Consider the following 18,845-nt stretch of genomic DNA (forward strand, 5'->3'; position numbering starts at 1 on the left):
CTCTAGTCCTGTGTGTTAACTCATGTCTCTGTCCTCTAGTCCTGTGTGTTAACTCATGTCTCTGTCCTCTAGTCCTGTGTGTTAACTCATGTCTCTGTCCTCTAGTCCTCTGTGTTAACTCATGTCTCTGTCCTCTAGTCCTGTGTGTTAACTCATGTCTCTGTCCTCTAGTCCTGTGTGTTAACTCATGTCTCTCTCCTCTAGTCCTGTGTGTTAACTCATGTCTCTCTCTAGTCCTCTGTGTTAACTCATGTCTCTCTCTAGTCCTCTGTGTTAACTCATGTCTCTGTCCTCTAGTCCTGTGTGTTAACTCATGTCTCTCTCCTCTAGTCCTCTGTGTTAACTCATGTCTCTCTCCTCTAGTCCTCTGTGTTAACTCATGTCTCTCTCTAGTCCTCTGTGTTAACTCATGTCTCTGTCTCCTCTAGTCCTCTGTGTTAACTCATGTCTCTGTCCTCTGTGTTAACTCATGTCTCTGTCCTCTAGTCCTGTATGTTAACTCATGTCTCTGTCCTCTAGTCCTCTGTGTTAACTCATGTCTCTCTCCTCTCCTCTAGTCCTCTGTGTTAACTCATGTCTCTGTCCTCTAGTCCTGTGTGTTAACTCATGTCTCTCTCTCCTCTAGTCCTCTGTGTTAACTCATGTCTCTGTCTCCTCTAGTCCTCTGTGTTAACTCATGTCTCTGTCTCCTCTAGTCCACCTTCCTCAGTCTGATGACAGCAACAGCCAGTGAAGCAGCTTCCTATGAGTTCACCACCCTCACCTGTATCCCTGGAGTTATAGAGGTACACCCCCCCCCCCCCACCCTCACCTGTATCCCCTGGAGTTATAGAGGTACACCCCCCCCCCCCCACCCTCACCTGTATCCCCTGGAGTTATAGAGGTACACCCCCCCCCCCCCACCCTCACCTGTATCCCTGGAGTTATAGAGGTACACCCCCCCCCCCACCCTCACCTGTATCCCCTGGAGTTATAGAGGTACACCCCCCCCACCCTCACCTGTATCCCTGGAGTTATAGAGGTACATCCCCCCCACCCTCACCTGTATCCCCCTGGAGTTATAGAGGTACACCTCCCCCCCACCCTCACCTGTATCCCTGAAGTTATAGAGGTACATCCCCCCCCCCCCCCCCACCCTCACCTGTATCCCCTGGAGTTATAGAGGTACATCCCCACCCCTCACCTGTATCCCCTGGAGTTATAGAGGTACATCCCCCCCCCCACCCTCACCTGTATCCCCTGGAGTTATAGAGGTACACCACCCCCCCCCCCCCCACCCTCACCTGTATCCCCTGGAGTTATAGAGGTACATCCCCCCCACCCTCACCTGTATCCCTGGAGTTATAGAGGTACACCCCCCCCCACCCCCCCCCCCCCCCACCCTCACCTGTATCCCTGGAGTTATAGAGGTACATCCCACCCCCCCCCCCACCCTCACCTGTATCCTCTGGAGTTATATAGGTACACCCCCCCCCACCCTCACCTGTATCCCTGGAGTTATAGAGGTACACCCCCCCCCCCCCCCCACCCCACCTGTATCCCCTGGAGTTATAGAGGTACACCCCCCCCCCCCCCCCCCCCACCCTCACCTGTATCCCCTGGAGTTATAGAGGTACATCCCCCCCCCCCCACCCTCACCTGTATCCCTGGAGTTATAGAGGTACATCCCCCCCCCCACCCTCACCTGTATCCCCTGGAGTTATAGAGGTACATCCCCCCCCCACCCTCACCTGTATCCCCTGGAGTTATAGAGGTACATCCCCCCCACCCTCACCTGTATCCCTGGAGTTATAGAGGTACACCCCCCCCACCCTCACCTGTATCCTCTGGAGTTATAGAGGTACATCCCCCCCCCCCACCCTCACCTGTATCCCTGGAGTTATAGAGGTACATCCCCCCCCCCACCCTCACCTGTATCCCCTGGAGTTATAGAGGTACACCCCCCCCACCCTCACCTGTATCCCTGGAGTTATAGAGGTACATCCCCCCCCCCCCCCACCCTCACCTGTATCCCTGGAGTTATAGAGGTACACCCCCCCACCCTCACCTGTATCCTCTGGAGTTATAGAGGTACACCCCCCCCCACCACCCTCACCTGTATCCTGGAGTTATAGAGGTACACCCCCCCCACCCACCCTCACCTGTATCCCTGGAGTTATAGAGGTACACCCCCCCCACCCTCACCTGTATCCTCTGGAGTTATAGAGGTACATCCCCAACCCCCACCCTCACCTGTATCCCCTGGAGTTATAGAGGTACATCCCCCCCCCCACCCTCACCTGTATCCCCTGGAGTTATAGAGGTACATCCCCCCCCCCACCCTCACCTGTATCCCCTGGAGTTATAGAGGTACATCCCCCCCCACCCTCACCTGTATCCCCTGGAGTTATAGAGGTACATCCCCCCCCCCCACCCTCACCTGTATCCCCTGGAGTTATAGAGGTACACCCCCCCCACCCTCACCTGTATCCCCTGGAGTTATAGAGGTACACCCCCCCCACCCTCACCTGTATCCCCTGGAGTTATAGAGGTACATCCCCCCCCACCCTCACCTGTATCCCTGGAGTTATAGAGATACACCCCCCCCCCCCCACCACCCTCACCTGTATCCCTGGAGTTATAGAGATACACCCCCCCCACCCCTCACCTGTATCCCCTGGAGTTATAGAGGTACACCCCCCCCCACCCTCACCTGTATCCCCTGGAGTTATAGAGGTACACCCCCCCACCCTCACCTGTATCCCCTGGAGTTATAGAGTACACCCCCCCCACCCTCACCTGTATCCTGGAGTTATAGAGATACACCCCCCCCCCCACCACCCTCACCTGTATCCCTGGAGTTATAGAGGTACACCCCCCCCCCCCCCCACCCTCACCTGTATCCCTGGAGTTATAGAGGTACACCCCCCCCCCCCCCCCCACCCTCACCTGTATCCCTGGAGTTATAGAGGTACACCCCCCCCACCCTCACCTGTATCCCTGGAGTTATAGAGGTACACCCCCCCCACCCTCACCTGTATCCCTGGAGTTATAGAGGTACACCCCCCCCCACCCTCACCTGTATCCCTGGAGTTATAGAGGTACACCCCCCCCCACCCTCACCTGTATCCCTGGAGTTATAGAGGTACAGTGAGGGAAAAAAGTATTTGATCCCCTGCTGATTTTGTACGTTTGCCCACTGACAAAGACATGATCAGTCTATAATTTTAATGGTAGGTTTATTTGAACAGTGAGAGACAGAATAACAACAAAAAAATCCAGAAAAACGCATGTCAAAAATGATATAAATTGAATTGCATTTTAATGAGGGAAGTAAGTATTTGACCCCCTCTCAATCAGAAAGATTTCTGGCTCCCAGGTGTCTTTTATACAGGTAACGAGCTGAGATTAGGAGCACACTCTTAAAGGGAGTGCTCCTAATCTCAGCGTGTTACCTGTATAAAATACACCTGTCCACAGAAGTAATCAATCAATCAGATTCCAAACTCTCCACCATGGCCAAAACCAAAGAGCTCTCCAAAGATGTCAGGAACAAGATTGTAGACCTACACAAGGCTGGAATGGGCTACAAGACCATCGCCAAGCAGCTTGGTGAGAAGGTGACAACAGTTGGTGCGATTATTCGCAAATGGAAGAAACACAAAAGAACTGTCAATCTCCCTCGGCCTGGGGCTCCATGCAAGATCTCACCTCGTGGAGTTGCAATGATCATGAGAGCGGTGAGGAATCAGCCCAGAACTACACGGGAGGATCTTGTCAATGATCTCAAGGCAGCTGGGATCATAATCACCAAGAAAACAATTGGTAACACACAAAGCCGTGAAGGACTGAAATCCTGCAGCACCCGCAAGGTCCCCCTGCTCAAGAAAGCACATATACAGGCCCGTCTGAAGTTTGCCAATGAACATCTGAATGATTCAGAGGAGAACTGGGTGAAATTGTTGTGGTCAGATGAGACCAAAATCGAGCTCTTTGGCATCAACTCAACTCGCCGTGTTTGGAGGAGGAGGAATGCTGCCTATGACCCCAAGAACACCATCCCCACTGTCAAGCATGGAGGTGGAAACATTATGCTAAGGAAGTGTTTTTCTGCTAAGGGGACAGGACAACTTCACTGCATCAAAGGGACGATGGACGGGGGCCATGTACCGTCAAATCTTGGGTGAGAACCTCCTTCCCTCAGCCAGGGCATTGAAAATGGGTCGTGGATGGGTATTCCAGCATGACAATGACCCAAAACACACGGCCAAGGCAACAAAGGAGTGGCTCAAGAAGATGCACATTAAGGTCCTGGAATGGCCTAGCCAGTCTCCAGACCTTAATCCCATAGAAAATCTGTGGAGGGAGCTGAAGGTTCGAGTTGCCAAACGTCAGCCTCGAAACCTTAATGACTTGGAGAAGATCTGCAAAGAGGAGTGGGACAAAATCCCTCCTGAGATGTGTGCAAACCTGGTGGCCAACTACAAGAAACGTCTGACCTCTGTGATTGCCAACAAGGGTTTTGCCACCAAGTACTAAGTAATGTTTTGCAGAGGGGTCAAATACTTATTTCCCTCATTAAAATGCAAATCAATTTATAACATTTTTGACATGCATTTTTCTGGATTTTGTTGTTGTTATTCTGTCTCTCACTGTTCAAATAAACCTACAATTAAAATTATAGACTGATCATGTCTTTGTCAGTGGGCAAATATACAAAATCAGCAGGGGATCAAATACTTTTTTCCCTCACTGTACATCCCCCCTCCCCCACCCTCACCTGTATCCCTGGAGTTATAGAGGTACACCCCCCCCCCCCCCCCCACCCTCACCTGTATCCCCTGGAGTTATAGAGGTACACCCCCCCCCCACCCTCACCTGTATCCCTGGAGTTATAGAGGTACACCCCCCCCCCCCCCCACCCTCACCTGTATCCCCTGGAGTTATAGAGGTACACCCCCCCCCCACCCTCACCTGTATCCCCTGGAGTTATAGAGGTACATCCCCCCCCACCCTCACCTGTATCCCTGGAGTTATAGAGGTACACCCCCCCCCCCCCCCCCACCCTCACCTGTATCCCTGGAGTTATAGAGGTACATCCCCCCCCCACCCTCACCTGTATCCCTGGAGTTATAGAGGTACATCCCCCCCCACCCTCACCTGTATCCCTGGAGTTATAGAGGTACACCCCCCCCCCCCCCCCCACCCTCACCTGTATCCCTGGAGTTATAGAGGTACACCCCCCCCCACCCTCACCTGTATCCCTGGAGTTATAGAGGTACACCCCCCCCCCCCCCCACCCTCACCTGTATCCCTGGAGTTATAGAGGTACATCCCCCCCCCACCCTCACCTGTATCCCTGGAGTTATAGAGGTACACCCCCCCCCACCCTCACCTGTATCCCTGGAGTTATAGAGGTACACCCCCCCCCACCCTCACCTGTATCCCTGGAGTTATAGAGGTACACCCCCCCCCCCCCCACCCTCACCTGTATCCCTGGAGTTATAGAGGTACACCCCCCCCCCCCCCCCCCCCCATCCTCACCTGTATCCCCTGGAGTTATAGAGGTACACCCCCCCCCACCCTCACCTGTATCCCTGGAGTTATAGAGGTACACCCCCCCCCCCCCCACCCTCACCTGTATCCCTGGAGTTATAGAGGTACACCCCCCCCCACCCTCACCTGTATCCCTGGAGTTATAGAGGTACATCCCCCCCCCCCCCACCCTCACCTGTATCCCCTGGAGTTATAGAGGTACACCCCCCCCCACCCTCACCTGTATCCCTGGAGTTATAGAGGTACATCCCCCCCCCACCCTCACCTGTATCCCTGGAGTTATAGAGGTACACCCCCCCCCACCCTCACCTGTATCCCTGGAGTTATAGAGGTACACCCCCCCCCACCCTCACCTGTATCCCTGGAGTTATAGAGGTACACCCCCCCCCCCCCCCCCCCCCACCCTCACCTGTATCCCTGGAGTTATAGAGGTACACCCCCCCCCCCCCCCCCCCCCCCCCCATCCTCACCTGTATCCCCTGGAGTTATAGAGGTACACCCCCCCCCACCCTCACCTGTATCCCTGGAGTTATAGAGGTACACCCCCCCCCCCCCCACCCTCACCTGTATCCCTGGAGTTATAGAGGTACACCCCCCCCCACCCTCACCTGTATCCCTGGAGTTATAGAGGTACATCCCCCCCATCCTCACCTGTATCCCCTGGAGTTATAGAGGTACATCCCCCCCCACCCTCACCTGTATCCCTGGAGTTATAGAGGTACATCCCCCCCCCCACCCTCACCTGTATCCCTGGAGTTATAGAGGTACACCCCCCCCCCCCCCCCCCCCCCCCATCCTCACCTGTATCCCCTGGAGTTATAGAGGTACATCCCCCCCCACCCTCACCTGTATCCCTGGAGTTATATACCATATACCACACCCCCTCACACCGTACCCACACACCATACCACACCCCCTCACACCTTAACACACCATACCACACCCCCCACACCGTACCACACCCCCCACCATACCACACCACCCACACACCCTCACACTGTACCACCCCCCCACACACCATACCACACCCCCACACACCATACCACACCCCCACACACCATACCACACCCTCACGCACCATACCACACCCCCACACACCATACCACACCACCACACACCATACCACACCACCCACACCCCCACACCGTACCACACCATACCACACCCCCTACATCGTACCACACCCCCACACACCATACCACACCCCCTCACACCGTACCCCACCCCCACACACCGTACCACACCATATACCACACCCCCTCACACTGTACCACACCATACCACACCCCCACACACCATACCACACCCCCTCACACCTTACCACACCATACCACCCCCCCCACACCGTACCACACCCCCACACACCATACCACACCACCCAATCACCCTCACACTGTACCACCCCCCCACACACCATACCACACCCCCACACACCATACCACACCCCCACACACCATACCACACCCTCACACACCATACCACACCCCCACACCACACACCATACCACACCCCCCACACACCATACCACACCACTCCGAACCACAACATACCACACCATACCACACCCCCACACACCGTACCACACCATACCACACCCCCACACCATACCACACACCATACCACACCCCCACACACCGTACCACACCATACCACACCCCTCACACCGTACCATACCACACCCCCACACACCGTACCACACCCCCTCACACCGTACCACACCCCCACACACCGTACCATACCACACCATACCACACCCTCACACACCATACCACACCCCCACACACCATACCACACACCATACTACACCACCCACACCGTACTACACCCCACACACCATACCACACCATACCACACCCCCACACACCGTACCATACCACACCATACCACACCCTCACACACCATACCACACCATACCACACCCCCACACACCATACCACACACCATACTACACCACCCACACCGTACTACACCCCACACACCATACCACACCCCCACACAACATACCACACCCCCACACACCGTACCACACCATACCATACGCCCTCACACCGTACCACACCATACCACACCCCCACACACCATACAACACCCCCTCACACCGTACCACACCCCCACACACCGTACCACACCATACCACACCCCCTCACACTGTACCACACCCCCTCACACCGTACCACACACCCACACACCATACCACACCCCCACACACCATACCACACACCGTACCACACACCACACCATACCACACACCATACCACACCCCCACACACCATACCACACACCATACCACACCCTCACACCATACCACACCATACCACACCCCCTCACCCTCTCACACCGTACCACACCATACCCCCACACACACCATACCACACACCGTACCACACATACCACACCCCCACACACCATACCACACCCCCTCACACAGTACCACACCGTACCACACCCCCACACACCATACCACACCACCCACACACCCTCACACTGTACCACACCCCCCACACACCATACCACACCCCCACACACCATACCACACCACCCACACATCCTCACACTGTACCACACCCCCCACACACCATACCACACCTTTTGGTTACTGGCTCAATGCTCTTAATTAACTGTCCTACACACACACACACACCGTACCACACATATACACACACACACACACACACACCGTACCACACATATACACGCACCTATACACACACACACACACACCGTACCACACATATACACGCACCTATACACACACACACACCGTACCACACACATACACGCACCCACACACACACACACACCGTACCACACATATACACGCACCTATACACACACACACCGTACCACACACATACACGCACCCACACACACACCGTACCACACATATACACGCACCTATACACATACACAAACACACACACACCGTACCACACATATACACGCACCTATACACACACACACACCGTACCACACATTTTTACACACACACACACACACACACACACACACAGCCAGCCAGTGCTATGAGTAGTGTATAATAATCCATCCTGTTGTCCTCTCCAGTATAATGGAGCCAACATCCAGCTGCTGGATCTGCCGGGAATCATAGAAGGGGCTTCCCAAGGTACAGTAACTGGTTACCACGATGGCTATCTACTGTAGAGGGGGTTGGAATCATAGAAGGGGCTTCCCAAGGTACAGTAACTGGTTACCACGATGGCTATCTACTGTAGAGGGGGTTGGAATCATAGAAGGGGCTTCCCAAGGTACAGTAACTGGTTACCACGATGGCTATCTACTGTAGAGGGGGTTGGAATCATAGAAGGGGCTTCCCAAGGTACAGTAACTGGTTACCGCGATGGCTATCTACTGTAGAGGGGGTTGGAATCATAGAAGGGGCTTCCCAAGGTACAGTAACTGGTTACCACGATGGCTATCTACTGTAGAGGGGGTTGGAATCATAGAAGGGGCTTCCCAAGGGACAGTAACTGGTTACCACGATGGTTATCTACTGTAGAGGGGGTTGGAATCATAGAAGGGGCTTCCCAAGGTACAGTAACTGGTTACCACGATGGCTATCTACTGTAGAGGGGGTTGGAATCATAGAAGGGGCTTCCCAAGGTACAGTAACTGGTTACCACGATGGATATCTACTGTAGAGGGGGTTGGAATCATAGAAGGGGCTTCCCAAGGTACAGTAACTGGTTACCACGATGGATATCTACTGTAGAGGGGGTTGGAATCATAGAAGGGGCTTCCCAAGGTACAGTAACTGGTTACCACGATGGCTATCTACTGTAGAGGGGGTTGGAATCATAGAAGGGGCTTCCCAAGGTACAGTAACTGGTTACCACGATGGATATCTACTGTAGAGGGGGTTGGAATCATAGAAGGGGCTTCCCAAGGTACAGTAACTGGTTACCACGATGGCTATCTACTGTAGAGGGGGTTGGAATCATAGAAGGGGCTTCCCAAGGTACAGTAACTGGTTACCACAATGGTTATCTACTGTAGAGGGGGTTGCTGCCGTGTTTAGTAGCCAAAACGGTGTTGAAACATTACAGATACAAATGCCACGAGTAGAGCCTTATTATACATGTCGGAGAGGCTTGTGTGTCCTACATAACGGATTTCTGTCTATCTTGAACGTTCCCAAACATTGCGTCCTGCTGAACGCGCCCCTGGTGGAACTCCTGAGAGACTTTTGTTATCTCTCAATAATGTGGGTGGGATTAATATAGAGCACTGTGTTATCTCTGAGCTATTAATATAGAGCACTGTGTTATCTCTGAGCTATTAATATAGAGCACTGTGTTATCTCTGAGCTATTAATATAGAGCACTGTGTTATCTCTGAGCTATTAATATAGAGCACTGTGTTATCTCTGAGCTATTAAAATGGAGCACTGTTATCTCTGTGCTATTAATATAGAGCACTGTGTTATCTCTGAGCTATTAATATAGAGCACTGTGTTATCTCTGTGCTATTAATATAGAGCACTGTGTTATCACTGTGCTATTAATATAGAGCACTGTGTTATCTCTGTGCTATTAATATAGAGCATTGTGTTATCACTGTGCTATTAATATAGAGCACTGTGTTATCTCTGAGCTATTAATATAGAGCACTGTGTTATCACTGTGCTATTAATATAGAGCTCTGTGCTATTAATATAGAGCATTGTGTTATCACTGTGCTATTAATATAGAGCACTGTGTTATCTCTGAGCTATTAATATAGAGCACTGTGTTATCTCTGTGCTATTAATATAGAGCACTGTGTTATCTCTGAGCTATTAATATAGAGCACTGTGTTATCTCTGTGCTATTAATATAGAGCACTGTGTTATCTCTGAGCTATTAATATAGAGCACTGTGTTATCTCTGAGCTATTAAAATAGAGCACTGTGTTATCTCTGAGCTATTAATATAGAGCATTGTGTTATCTCTGAGCTATTAATATAGAGCATTGTGTTATCTCTGAGCTATTAATATAGAGTTGTGTTATCTCTGAGCTATTAATATAGTGCACTGTGTTATCTCTGAGCTATTAATATAGAGCACGGTGTTATCTCTGAGCTATTAATATAGAGCACTGTGTTATCTCTGAGCTATTAATATAGAGCACTGTGTTATCTCTGAGCTATTAATATAGAGCACTGTGTTATCTCTGAGCTATTAATATAGAGCACTGTGTTATCTCTGAGCTATTAATATAGAGCACTGTGTTATCTCTGAGCTATTAATATAGAGCACTGTGTTATCTCTGAGCTATTAATATAGAGCACTGTGTTATCTCTGAGCTATTAATATAGAGCACTGTGTTATCTCTGAGCTATTAATATAGAGCACTGTGTTATCTCTGAGCTATTAATATAGAGCACTGTGTTATCTCTGTGCTATTAATATAGAGCACTGTGTTATCTCTGAGCTATTAATATAGAGCACTGTGTTATCTCTGTGCTATTAATATAGAGCACTGTGTTATCACTGTGCTATTAATATAGAGCACTGTGTTATCTCTGTGCTATTAATATAGAGCATTGTGTTATCACTGTGCTATTAATATAGAGCACTGTGTTATCTCTGAGCTATTAATATAGAGCACTGTGTTATCACTGTGCTATTAATATAGAGCTCTGTGCTATTAATATAGAGCATTGTGTTATCACTGTGCTATTAATATAGAGCACTGTGTTATCTCTGAGCTATTAATATAGAGCACTGTGTTATCTCTGTGCTATTAATATAGAGCACTGTGTTATCTCTGAGCTATTAATATAGAGCACTGTGTTATCTCTGTGCTATTAATATAGAGCACTGTGTTATCTCTGAGCTATTAATATAGAGCACTGTGTTATCTCTGAGCTATTAAAATAGAGCACTGTGTTATCTCTGAGCTATTAATATAGAGCATTGTGTTATCTCTGAGCTATTAATATAGAGCATTGTGTTATCTCTGAGCTATTAATATAGAGTTGTGTTATCTCTGAGCTATTAATATAGTGCACTGTGTTATCTCTGAGCTATTAATATAGAGCACGGTGTTATCTCTGAGCTATTAATATAGTGCACTGTGTTATCTCTGTGCTATTAATATAGAGCACTGTGTTATCTCTGAGCTATTAATATAGAGCACTGTGTTATCTCTGAGCTATTAATATAGAGCACTGTGTTATCTCTGAGCTATTAATATAGAGCACTGTGTTATCTCTGAGCTATTAATATAGAGCACTGTGTTATCTCTGAGCTATTAAAATGGAGCACTGTTATCTCTGAGCTATTAATATAGAGCACTGTGTTATCTCTGAGCTATTAATATAGAGCACTGTGTTATCTCTGAGCTATTAATATAGAGCACTGTGTTATCTCTGTGCTATTAATATAGAGCACTGTGTTATCACTGTGCTATTAATATAGAGCACTGTGTTATCTCTGAGCTATTAAAATAGAGCACTGTGTTATCTCTGAGCTATTAATATAGTGCACTGTGTTATCTCTGTGCTATTAATATAGAGCACCGTGTTATCTCTGAGCTATTAATATAGAGCACTGTGTTATCTCTGAGCTATTAATATAGAGCACTGTGTTATCTCAGCTATTAATATAGAGCACTGTGTTATCTCTGAGCTATTAATATAGAGCACTGTGTTATCTCTGAGCTATTAAAATAGAGCACTGTGTTATCTCTGAGCTATTAATATAGAGCACTGTGTTATCTCTGAGCTATTAATATAGAGCACTGTGTTATCTCTGAGCTATTAAAATGGAGCACTGTTATCTCTGAGCTATTAATATAGAGCACTGTGTTATCTCTGAGCTATTAATATAGAGCACTGTGTTATCTCTGTGCTATTAATATAGAGCACTGTGTTATCACTGTGCTATTAATATAGAGCACTGTGTTATCTCTGAGCTATTAAAATAGAGCACTGTGTTATCTCTGAGCTATTAATATAGTGCACTGTGTTATCTCTGAGCTATTAATATAGAGCACGGTGTTATCTCTGAGCTATTAAAATGGAGCACTGTTATCTCTGAGCTATTAAAATGGAGCACTGTGTTATCTCTGAGCTATTAATATAGAGCACTGTGTTATCTCTGTGCTATTAATATAGAGCACTGTGTTATCTCTGAGCTATTAATATAGAGCACTGTGTTATCTCTGAGCTATTAATATAGAGCACTGTGTTATCTCTGAGCTATTAATATAGAGCACTGTGTTATCTCTGAGCTATTAAAATGGAGCACTGTTATCTCTGTGCTATTAATATAGAGCACTGTGTTATCTCTGAGCTATTAATATAGAGCACTGTGTTATCTCTGTGCTATTAATATAGAGCACTGTGTTATCACTGTGCTATTAATATAGAGCACTGTGTTATCTCTGTGCTATTAATATAGAGCATTGTGTTATCACTGTGCTATTAATATAGAGCACTGTGTTATCTCTGAGCTATTAATATAGAGCACTGTGTTATCACTGTGCTATTAATATAGAGCTCTGTGCTATTAATATAGAGCATTGTGTTATCACTGTGCTATTAATATAGAGCACTGTGTTATCTCTGAGCTATTAATATAGAGCACTGTGTTATCTCTGTGCTATTAATATAGAGCACTGTGTTATCTCTGAGCTATTAATATAGAGCACTGTGTTATCTCTGTGCTATTAATATAGAGCACTGTGTTATCTCTGAGCTATTAATATAGAGCACTGTGTTATCTCTGAGCTATTAAAATAGAGCACTGTGTTATCTCTGAGCTATTAATATAGAGCATTGTGTTATCTCTGAGCTATTAATATAGAGCATTGTGTTATCTCTGAGCTATTAATATAGAGTTGTGTTATCTCTGAGCTATTAATATAGTGCACTGTGTTATCTCTGAGCTATTAATATAGAGCACGGTGTTATCTCTGAGCTATTAATATAGTGCACTGTGTTATCTCTGTGCTATTAATATAGAGCACTGTGTTATCTCTGAGCTATTAATATAGAGCACTGTGTTATCTCTGAGCTATTAATATAGAGCACTGTGTTATCTCTGAGCTATTAATATAGAGCACTGTGTTATCTCTGAGCTATTAATATAGAGCACTGTGTTATCTCTGAGCTATTAAAATGGAGCACTGTTATCTCTGAGCTATTAATATAGAGCACTGTGTTATCTCTGAGCTATTAATATAGAGCACTGTGTTATCTCTGAGCTATTAATATAGAGCACTGTGTTATCTCTGTGCTATTAATATAGAGCACTGTGTTATCTCTGTGCTATTAATATAGAGCACTGTGTTATCTCTGAGCTATTAAAATAGAGCACTGTGTTATCTCTGAGCTATTAATATAGTGCACTGTGTTATCTCTGTGCTATTAATATAGAGCACCGTGTTATCTCTGAGCTATTAATATAGAGCACTGTGTTATCTCTGAGCTATTAATATAGAGCACTGTGTTATCTCAGCTATTAATATAGAGCACTGTGTTATCTCTGAGCTATTAATATAGAGCACTGTGTTATCTCTGAGCTATTAAAATAGAGCACTGTGTTATCTCTGAGCTATTAATATAGAGCACTGTGTTATCTCTGAGCTATTAATATAGAGCACTGTGTTATCTCTGAGCTATTAAAATGGAGCACTGTTATCTCTGAGCTATTAATATAGAGCACTGTGTTATCTCTGAGCTATTAATATAGAGCACTGTGTTATCTCTGTGCTATTAATATAGAGCACTGTGTTATCACTGTGCTATTAATATAGAGCACTGTGTTATCTCTGAGCTATTAAAATAGAGCACTGTGTTATCTCTGAGCTATTAATATAGTGCACTGTGTTATCTCTGAGCTATTAATATAGAGCACGGTGTTATCTCTGAGCTATTAAAATGGAGCACTGTTATCTCTGAGCTATTAAAATGGAGCACTGTGTTATCTCTGAGCTATTAATATAGAGCACTGTGTTATCTCTGTGCTATTAATATAGAGCACTGTGTTATCTCTGAGCTATTAATATAGAGCACTGTGTTATCTCTGAGCTATTAATATAGAGCACTGTGTTATCTCTGAGCTATTAATATAGAGCACTGTGTTATCTCTGAGCTATTAAAATGGAGCACTGTTATCTCTGTGCTATTAATATAGAGCACTGTGTTATCTCTGAGCTATTAATATAGAGCACTGTGTTATCTCTGTGCTATTAATATAGAGCACTGTGTTATCACTGTGCTATTAATATAGAGCACTGTGTTATCTCTGAGCTATTAAAATAGAGCACTGTGTTATCTCTGAGCTATTAATATAGAGCACTGTGTTATCTCTGTGCTATTAATATAGAGCATTGTGTTATCTCTGAGCTATTAATATAGAGCACTGTGTTATCTCTGTGCTATTAATATAGAGCACTGTGTTATCACTGTGCTATTAATATAGAGCACTGTGTTATCTCTGAGCTATTAAAATAGAGCACTGTGTTATCTCTGAGCTATTAATATAGAGCACTGTGTTATCTCTGTGCTATTAATATAGAGCACTGTGTTATCTCTGTGCTATTAATATAGAGCACTGTGTTATCTCTGTGCTATTAATATAGAGCATTGTGTTATCTCTGAGCTATTAATATAGAGCACTGTGTTATCTCTGAGCTATTAATATAGAGCATTGTGTTATCTCTGTGCTATTAATATAGAGCATTGTGTTATCTCTGAGCTATTAATATAGGTAGGGGTAAAAGTGACTAGCCAATCAGGATAGATAATAAACAGAGTAGCAGCAGTGTTGGTAGTTGAGGTAATATGTACATGTAGGTAGGGGTAAAAGTGACTAGTCAATCAGGATAGATATTAAACAGAGTAGCAGCAGTGTCGGTAGTTGAGGTAATATGTACATGTAGGTAGGGGTAAAAGTGACTAGTCAATCAGGATAGATAATAAACAGAGTAGCAGCAGTGTCGGTAGTTGAGGTAATATGTACATGTAGGTAGGGGTAAAAGTGACTAGTCAATCAGGATAGATAATAAACAGAGTAGCAGCAGTGTCGGTAGTTGAGGTAATATGTACATGTAGGTAGGGGTAAAAGTGACTAGTCAATCAGGATAGATAATAAACAGAGTAGCAGCAGTGTTGGTAGTTGAGGTAATATGTACATGTAGGTAGGGGTAAAAGTGACTAGTCAATCAGGATAGATAATAAACAGAGTAGCAGCAGTGTTGGTAGTTGAGGTAATATGTACATGTAGGTAGGGGTAAAAGTGACTAGTCAATCAGGATAGATAATAAACAGAGTAGCAGCAGTGTTGGTAGTTGAGGTAATATGTACATGTAGGTAGGGGTAAAAGTGACTAGTCAATCAGGATAGATATTAAACAGAGTAGCAGCAGTGCATGTGAAGAGGGTGAAAGTGTGAATGTGTGTCTATGTGTGAATGTGTGTGTGCGTGAGCGTGTGTGTGTATATGTGTGTGCGTGAGCGTGTGTGTGTATATGTGTGTGTGTGTGTGTGTGGCGTCAGTGTGTGTGTGTGTGTGTGTGCGTGTGAGTGTATGTAGTATTTGCGTGTTGGAGTGTCAGTGTAGTATGTGTGAGTGTGTGTATAGAGTCAGTGCAAGAGAGGGTGCAAATAAAAACGGGTGTCAATGCAAATAGTCCGGGTAGCCATTTTATTATTTGTTCAGCAGTCTTATGGCTTGGGGGTAGAAGCTGTTCAGAAGCCTTTTGGACCTAGACTTGGCGCTCCGGTACCGCTTGCCGTCCGGTAGCTGAGAGAACAGTCAATGACTTGGGTGGCTGGAGTGTTTTATTTTTATTTTTTACCTTTATTTAACTAGGCAAGTCAGTTAAGAACAAATTATTATTTACAATGACGGCCTACACCGGCCAAACCGGGACGACGCTGGGCCAATTGTGCACCGCCCTATGGGACTCCCAATCACGGCCGGTTGTGATACAGCCTGGAATCGAACCAGGGGGTCTGTAGTGACGCCTCAAGCACTGAGATGCAGTGCCTTAGACCGCTGCGCCACTCGGGAGCCCAATTTGACAATTTTTAGGACCTTTCTCTGACACCGCCTGGTATAGAGGTCCTGGATGGCAGGAAGCTTGGCCCCAGTGATGTACTGGGCTGTATGCACTACCCTCTGTAGTGCCTTGCGGTCGAATGCCAAGCAGTTGCCATACCAGGCGGTGATGCAGCCAGTCAAGATGCTCTCAATGGTGCAGCTGTAGAAGGTTTTGAGGATCTGAGGGCCCATGCCAAACCTTTTCAGCCTCCTGAGGGGGAAGAGGCGTTGTCGTGTCCTCTTCATCACTGTGTTGGTGTGTTTGGACCATGATAGGTCCTTAGTGATGTGGACACAGAGGAACCTGAAGCTCTCGACCGGCTCCACTACAGCCCCGTCACTGTGTTGTTATCTCTGAGGAATGTGGGTTAATTATTAATATAGAACACTTATCTCTGAGTAATGTAGGTTAATTATTAACATAGAGCACGGTTGTTATCGCTGAGGAATGTGGGTTAATTATTCATATAGAACACTGTGGTTATCTCTGAGGAATGTGGGTTAATTATTAATATAATAATATGCCATTTAGCAGACACTTTTATCCAAAGCGACTTACAGTCATGTGTGCATACATTTTTACGTATGGGTGGTCCCGGCGATCGAACCCACTACCCTGGCGTTACAAGCGCCATGCTCTACCAATTGAGCTGCAGAGGACACTAGTTATCTCTGAGTAATGTGGGTTAATTATTAATTTAGAAAACTGTTGTTATCTCTGAGTAATGTGGGTTAATTATTAATTTAGAAAACTGTTGTTATCTCTGAATAATGTTGGTGGTATTAATATAGACCACTGTGGAACTCACCTCTTCCACCACCAATAAGATGCCTTTTGTGATTGGATGATGATTTGAACTCTTTGTTGTGATTGGGTGACCTCTGACCTGTGTGTGTGTGTGTTCCGTAGGTAAGGGTCGAGGTCGGCAGGTCATCGCTGTTGCCAGGACAGCAGACGTGGTCATCATGATGCTGGACGCCACCAAGGGAGACGTACAGAGGTCTGTGTGTGCGGTTCTTAGTACAGGCAGCTAGTTACTGACTGACTGCTAACCGTCTAGCGTGTGTTCTTAGTACTGGCAGCTAGTTACTGACTGACTGCTAACCGTCTAGCATGTGTTCTTAGTACTGGCAGCTAGTTACTGACTGACTGCTAACCGTCTAGCATGTGTTCTTAGTACTGGCAGCTAGTTACTGACTGACTGCTAACCGTCTAGCATGTGTTCTTAGTACTGGCAGCTAGTTACTGACTGACTGCTAACCGTCTAGCATGTGTTCTTAGTACTGGCAGCTAGTTACTGACTGACTGCTAACCGTCTAGCATGTGTTCTTAGTACTGGCAGCTAGTTACTGACTGACTGCTAACCGTCTAGCGTGTGTTTCTGTGCTGTTCTTAGTACTGGCAGCTAGTTACTGACTGACTGCTAACCGTCTAGCATGTGTTCTTAGTACTGGCAGCTAGTTACTGACTGACTGCTAACCGTCTAGCGTGTGTTTCTGTGCTGTTCTTAGTACTGGCAGCTAGTTACTGACTGACTGCTAACCGTCTAGCATGTGTTCTTAGTACTGGCAGCTAGTTACTGACTGACTGCTAACCGTCTAGCATGTGTTCTTAGTACTGGCAGCTAGTTACTGACTGACTGCTAACCGTCTAGCGTGTGTTTCTGTGCGGTTCTTAGTACTGGCAGCTAGTTACTGACTGACTGCTAACCGTCTAGCGTGTGTTTCTGTGCGGTTCTTAGTACTGGCAGCTAGTTACTGACTGACTGCTAACCGTCTAGCGTGTGTTCTTAGTACTGGCAGCTAGTTACTGACTGACTGCTAACCGTCTAGCGTGTGTTTCTGTGCTGTTCTTAGTACTGGCAGCTAGTTACTGACTGACTGCTAACCGTCTAGCGTGTGTTTCTGTGCGGTTCTTAGTACTGGCAGCTAATTACTGACTGACTGCTAACCGTCTAGCATGTGTTTCTGTGCTGTTCTTAGTACTGGCAGCTAGTTACTGACTGACTGCTAACCGTCTAGCGTGTGTTCTTAGTACTGGCAGCTAGTTACTGACTGACTGCTAACCGTCTAGCATGTGTTCTTAGTACTGGCAGCTAGTTACTGACTGACTGCTAACCGTCTAGCGTGTGTTTCTGTGCTGTTCTTAGTACTGGCAGCTAGTTACTGACTGACTGCTAACCGTCTAGCATGTGTTCTTAGTACTGGCAGCTAGTTACTGACTGACTGCTAACCGTCTAGCATGTGTTCTTAGTACTGG

General features: G+C 46.7%; 1 protein-coding gene across 1 annotated transcript in view; it reads left to right on the forward strand.

The window, feature by feature from the left end:
* Nucleotides 1–18,845, forward strand: part of LOC311115608 (developmentally-regulated GTP-binding protein 2) — a 46,773-nt gene that overhangs the window by 7,705 nt on the left and 20,223 nt on the right. Inside the window, exons 4-6 of the mRNA XM_084190768.1 lie at nt 696–785; nt 8,599–8,659; nt 17,496–17,586. Of these exons, the coding sequence (XP_084046894.1) occupies nt 696–785; nt 8,599–8,659; nt 17,496–17,586 (242 nt within the window). The remainder of the gene's footprint in view (nt 1–695; nt 786–8,598; nt 8,660–17,495; nt 17,587–18,845) is intronic.

The sequence above is a fragment of the Coregonus lavaretus genome (assembly GCF_964263955.1).
Source record: "Coregonus lavaretus genome assembly, contig: HAP1_SCAFFOLD_145, whole genome shotgun sequence".
Taxonomy (NCBI): Eukaryota; Metazoa; Chordata; class Actinopteri; order Salmoniformes; family Salmonidae; genus Coregonus; species Coregonus lavaretus.